Raw genomic sequence first — 7,047 nt, 5'->3', positions numbered from 1 at the left:
CTGTCAGAGGAGTCTTATCTCACCTGAAAGCAGAAGGATAATCTTATGATATTCCCACTGCCCAATCCCATCTACCCCAACATTGTATGTTGTGCAAAGTTGGATCAAATGATCATCTGGTCCTGACAAAAATTGACGAGTTTGTCGGACTTACATTCAGTGTGTATAGGGGCCTATAGATAGCTCTTCAGAGAGGACAATAGAAAATCCACATGGCTACAAAAACTGCAAACAAGAACCTGATTTTTCTTGAGATTCTTATGACTTTTATGGTACATATGATTGATATTTTTATGAGAAACTTATACCATAAAAATGATTCCACTTGCCTGCTTTGACATTTAGGAATAAAACAAGGAGAAGATGAATACTAGCCACCAGCACAATGTGGAGGAGTTCGTTCTCCTTGGCTTTGACTCTTTTCCTAATTTTAGCATCGCCTTGTTCATCCTCCTGCTCATCATCTACTTCCTTATACTGCTCGGCAATCTTCTCATCGTACTAACGGTGTACTTTGAAACCAGTCTCCATTCAGCCATGTATTATTTTCTCAGTAAGTTATCTTTGGTGGACCTGTGCTACGCCTCGGTGACCGTCCCTAAGATGCTGGTAGACTTTCTATCAAAGAAAAGCACCATCTCCTTCAGCTCTTGCATCACGCAGCTCTTCTTCTTACACTTCTTTGCAGGAACTGAGTGCATCCTTCTTACCGTCATGGCCTATGACCGTTATGTCGCCGTATGTAACCCCCTACGGTATTCTAGTATTATGAACAGAAACGTGTGTTACTGGCTGGAAGCTGTGTGCTGGGCTATAAGTTTTTTACACTCCATCATCCAGATAATAATAACCTGTCAACTGAAGTTCTGTGGCCCGCATAAGATCAACCATTTCTTTTGTGACATCCACCCCTTGTCTGTACTGTCCTGCTCTGAAACTGTCATCATCGAGATCGTATTTGTGGCAAACAGTGGCCTCATAGCTTCACTGTGCTTTATCGTCTTACTCATCTCCTATATGCGGATTATCAGAACCATAGTAAATATCAAGTTTGACAAAGGGATGGGCAAAGCTTTTTCAACCTGTGCCTCCCATCTCATCGTGGTCACCCTCTTCTTCGGACCATCTGTCTTCATCTACTTGAGGCCTTCGGTTTCTTATGCGGCTGATAAAATGGTGTCCATATTTTACACAGTGCTGACACCCTTATTAAATCCGATTATATATACCTTGAGGAACCAAGAGGTAAAAGCCGCCATCAGGTCATTCTTCTGGAAGAAACTATGCCATAATCAGTGAATACCTCTAAGGTTATAATCAGACGTTGTATTTTAGGTGTGAATAAAATTGTTTTAAAGTGCAATTATCAGAAAAGTTTGCAATTGCGATTTTACATGTGAAACACAAAAAAATAAATGCATTCCACCTGCAGAAAACCACAATTGTATCAATGCATCATTGGGTTTTCAATGTGGTCTGAAACTTAACATTGAATATATTCTAAGGGCATAGTTCCACAGTGCAGCTACTGTATGAATCTGACTGCCATGTCCACCGGCAACAACAAATGAGAGAGAGTTTGTGATAAGGCTGAATTCATATGTCCTTGTTTCACTTTCCGGGTCCCCAATGGCCACACAAGTTCTTTTTCCATAAATTGACCACACAGGTTCCTTATCTGTGATACAGCAATGAGTGAGAATTGAATAGTAAAATCATTAAATTAACAAAATGTGCCCTTCCCAATACAATCTATCCCTGATTCTACCACTTAGCTTTATCAATAACAATATAAACATGTTCACAACAGTTATAAACTATGAAAGTAGTTTACAAAGCAATTCAATATCTAAAAGCAAAAAATTACAAGTTACCATAAAACCTTACTTAAAAATATGACCCTTAACTATTTTGATGGATATTCTTTTTTAGTCAAACCAGTTAAAATTAGTAGAAATCCAATCTGGTCAAAATTGGGCTGGAAAGAAATAAAAAATAAAAAGATACAAAGAATAAAAATACAGTTGTTGTGTTAGACAAACAAGTGAATCGAAAATGCAAATGTCTCTTTTGTAGAAGTTTTCTTTTTTTCTCATTTTCTTGGATTCTTTGACTGCAAAAAGTTTGTGGTGCAGGAAAACTGCATGACGTCACTACTAGAGATGAGGGAACTTGTTCGGAAAACGTTCACCAATTTCAAATTCAGCACGAACGTAGTACATTTGGATTCGTGTTCGCTTTCACGAGCATTTATACTCAAAGCAAAATTCTGTCACAGTCCGGTAAATCATTGAGTTTCCACTAATGCTTTTGTTATTACTTTGGCTAGGATAGTGGTGCTGTATGATGAGCGGACATCTTGTTTGCTGGCGCCATTTTCTCAGTGTCACAGTGCAGAGAAGCCGCTCCTGATAGTGCTGTAAGTGAACTTGTCAGTTAGCTAGATAGAATCCTGCTCCAGCATCTAACTAGTGCAAAAACTATGTGGCAATCTCTGGAGGCCCCATTTGTTACTCCAAATCGTTTGTGATAAAACTGTTTCACTGAGAAATCAGAAGGCCAGATTTCCACTTAAAAATCTTTAGGCCAAATATTGGGGTGCAACCAAGAGGCTCAACTTCCTAATTCAAATAGTTTGGGATAAAACTGTGTTTCAGTGATAAATGAGAAAGGCCAGATTTGCACTTAAAAATTGTGAGGCTTAATCAGCGTCGGACTGGAACACCTTGGGCCCACCAGAGAAAATCATTCTTGGGGCCCACTATGTAGCTGCATAGAGTTAAATACCAGACCACCAATTGTGCGGTAAAACACACTAATATCCGGGTATAATATAAGGTTGTACATGTCTTAATTATGTAGCAGGAGTTGGGGTAGCCCCCTCATAGAATATAAAGCAGCCCCCTCATAGAATATAATGTAGACCCCTCATAGAATATAATGCAGCCATCTCATAGAATATAATGCAGCCATCTCATAGAATATAATACTGCCCCCCTCATAGGGTATAATGATAGGGTATAATGCACCCCCTCATAGGGTATAATGCACCCCCTCATAGGGTATAATACTGCCCCCCTCATAGGGTATAATACTGCCCCCTCATAGGGTATAATACTGCCCCCCTCATAGGGTATAATACTGCCCCCCTCATAGGGTATAATACTGCCCCCCTCATAGGGTATAATGCACCCCCTCATAGGGTATAATGCACCCCCTCATAGGGTATAATACTGCCCCCCTCATAGGGTATAATACTGCCCCCCTCATAGGGAATAATGCACCCCCTCATAGGGAATAATGCACCCCCTCATAGGGTATAATGCTGCCCCCTCATAGGGTATAATACTGCCCCCCTCATAGGGTATAATACACCCCCCTCATAGGGAATAATGCACCCCGTCATAGGGAATAATGCTGCCCTCCTCATAGGGTATAATGCTGCCTCCTCATAGGGTATAATGCTGCCTCCTCATAGGGTATAATGCTGCCTCCTCATAGGGTATAATGCACCCCCTCATAGGGAATAATGCACCCCCTCATAGGGTATAATGCTGCCCCCTCATAGGGTATAATACTGCCCCCCTCATAGGGTATAATACACCCCCCTCATAGGGAATAATGCACCCCGTCATAGGGAATAATGCTACCCTCCTCATAGGGTATAATGCTGCCTCATCATAGGGTATAATGCTGCCTCCTCATAGGGTATAATGCTGCCTCCTCATAGGGTATAATGCTGCCCCCTCATAGGGTATAATGCTATATAGATATATAGAGTTAGATAGATATAGATAGAATGATAGATGTAGAAATAGATAGATATAGAGATAGATAGTAGATAATGGATAGAAAGTAGATAATGGATAGATATAGATAGAAAGATTCATAGAGATAGATAGAGATAGATATAAAGATAGATATAGAAAGAAATATAGATAGATAGATCGATAGGTAGATAGATATAGAGATAGATAGAAAATAGATAATGGATAGATAGATAGATAGCTATAGATAGAAAGATATAGAGATATATAGATAGAGATAGATAATAGATAGAGATAGATAATAGACAGAGATATACAGATATAATAATAATAATAATATAGACATATATAGATAGATATAGAGATAAATATATATAGATAGATGGCTATAAATAAAAATAGATATAGAGATATATATAGAGATAGATAGATATAGAGATAATAGATATAGAGATAGATAGATATAGAGACAGATAGATATAGAAAGATAGATATGGAGATATATATATAGATAATAGCTAGATATAGAGATATGTATAGAGATAGATAGATATAGAGTTAGAAAGATAGATAGATATAGAGAGATATAGAGATAGATAGAGATAGCTAGATAGATAGATGGATAGATAGATATAGATAATAGAGATAATAGATAGATATAATAGATAGATATAGAGATAGATATAGAGATAGATATAGAGATAGATGGATAGATCAATAGATAGATAAAGAGAGAGAGATAGAGATAGATAGATAATGAGATATAGAGATAGATATAAAGATATGGTGTTAGATAGAAAGATAGATATAGAGATAGATAGATATAGAGATAGATATGGATATAGAGATAACAGATAGATATAGAGATAGATAGATAGATAGATAGATAGATATAGAGATAATATATAGATAGATAGATATAGAGATAATATATAGATAGCTATAGAGAGAGAGATATAGAGATAGATATAGAGAGAAACAGATATAGAGATAGATATAGAGATAGATAGGTAGATAGATATAGAGATAATAGATAGATATAGAGATAGATAGATATAGATATAAAGATAGATAGAGATAGAGAGAGCGGTAGATATAGAGAGAGATAGATATAGAGAGAGATAGATACAGAGATCGATAAATAGATAGAGAGATAGATATGGATATAGATAATAGATAGAGATAGATAGATAAAGATAGATAATAAATATAGAGATAACAGATAGATATAGAGATAGAGTAAGACAGAAAGATATAGAGATAGGTAGATATAGATAATAGAGATAGCTAGATAGATAGACATAATAGATAGATATAGATATAGAGATAGATAGAAAGACAGATATAGAGATAGATGTAGAGATAGAAAGATAGATATAGAGATAGAGCGATAGATAGATAGAGATAGATATAGATAATAGATAGAGATAGATAGATAGATAGAGAAAGATAGATATAGAGATAGAAAGATAGATAGATATACAGAGAGATAGATATAGAGATAGAGATAAATAGATAGATATAGAGAGAGATATAGAGAGAAATAGATATAGATATATATAGAGATAGATAGATATAGATATAGAGAGAGATAGATACAGAATAAAGATATAGAGATAAATAGATAAAGATAGATAGATAGATAGATAGATAGATATATAGATATAGAGATAGAAAGATAGATATAGAGATAGAGCGATAGATAGATATACAGAGAGATAGATATAGAGATAGATAGAGATATATAGATAGATAGCTATAGAGAGATATAGAGATAGATATAGAGAGAAATAGATATAGGTATAGAGATAGATAGAGATAGATATATAGATATAGATATAAAGATAGATATAGAGATAGAGCGATAGATAGCGAGAGAAATAGATATAGAGATAGATAGATACAGAGAAAAGATATAGAGATAGATAACGGATAGATAAATAGATAGATAGGTATAGACAGCGTCGGACTGGAACACCTTGGGCCCACCAGAGAAAATCATTCTTGGGGCCCACTATGTAGCTGCATAGAGTTAAATACCAGACCACCAATTATGCGGTAAAACACGCTAATATCCGGGTATAATATAAGGTTGTACATGTCTTAATTATGTAGCAGGAGTTGGGGTAGCCACCTCATAGAATATAAAGCAGCCCCCTCACATAGTATAATGCAGCCATCTCATAGAATATAATACTGCCCCCCTCATAGGGTATAATACTGCCCCCCTCATAGGGAATAATGCACCCCCTCATAGGGTATAATGCACCCCCTCATAGGGTATAATGCACCCCCTCATAGGGTATAATACTGCCCCCCTCATAGGGTATAATACTGCCCCCCTCATAGGGTATAATACTGCCCCCCTCATAGGGAATAATACTGCCCCCCTCATAGGGAATAATGCTGCCCCCTCATAGGGTATAATGCTGCCCCCCTCATAGGGAATAATGCACCCCCTCATAGGGTATAATGCACCCCCTCATAGGGTATAATACTGCCCCCCTCATAGGGTATAATACTGCCCCCCTCATAGGGAATAATACTGCCCCCCCCATAGGGAATAATGCACCCCCTCATAGGGAATAATGCACCCCCTCATAGGGTATAATACTGCCCCCCTCATAGGGAATAATGCACCCCCTCATAGGGTATAATACTGCCCCCCTCATAGGGTATAATACTGCCCCCCTCATAGGGTATAATGCACCCCCTCATAGGGAATAATGCTGCCCCCTCATAGGGTATAATACTGCCCCCCTCATAGGGTATAATACTGCCCCCCTCATAGGGTATAATACTGCCCCCCTCATAGGGTATAATGCTGCCCCCTCATAGGGTATAATGCTGCCCTCCTCATAGGGTATAATGCACCCCCTCATAGGGAATAATGCTGCCCTCCTCATAGGGTATAATGCTGCCCCCTCATAGGGTATAATGCTGCCCCCTCATAGGGTATAATGCTGCCCCCTCATAGGGTATAATACTGCCCCCCTCATAGGGTATAATACTGCCCCCCTCATAGGGTATAATGCTATATAGATATATAGATATAGAGTTAGATAGATATAGATAGAAAGATAGATGTAGAAATAGATAGATATAGAGATAGATAGTAGATAATGGATAGAAAGTAGATAATGGATAGATATAGATAGAAAGATTCATAGAGATAGATATAAAGATAGATATAGAAAGAAATATAGATAGATAGATAGATAGATAGATAGATAGATCGATAGATAGATAGATATAGAGATAGATAGCTATAGATAGAAAG

The 7,047-nt window shown here is 37.4% G+C and overlaps 1 protein-coding gene across 1 annotated transcript; it reads left to right on the top strand.

Moving 5' to 3' along the window:
• Window positions 1–363: 363 nt before the first annotated feature.
• Window positions 364–1,299, top strand: LOC141098087 (olfactory receptor 4Q3-like). The gene has a single exon (XM_073585661.1). The coding sequence runs from the start codon at window positions 364–366 to the stop codon at window positions 1,297–1,299; it is 936 nt and encodes a 311-aa protein (XP_073441762.1).
• The last annotated feature ends 5,748 nt before the right edge of the window (window positions 1,300–7,047 follow it).

Source organism: Dendrobates tinctorius, unplaced genomic scaffold (assembly GCF_039654945.1).
Source record: "Dendrobates tinctorius isolate UK_male_01 unplaced genomic scaffold, ASM3965494v1 ptg000086l, whole genome shotgun sequence".
NCBI lineage: Eukaryota > Metazoa > Chordata > Amphibia > Anura > Dendrobatidae > Dendrobates > Dendrobates tinctorius.
This window is presented reverse-complemented; position numbering and strand designations above follow the sequence as displayed.

Excerpts from the sequence above, each read along its gene's own strand:
- LOC141098087 (XM_073585661.1), top strand. The coding sequence starts at position 364 with ATGAATACTAGCCACCAGCACAATGTGGAGGAGTTCGTTCTCCTTGGC.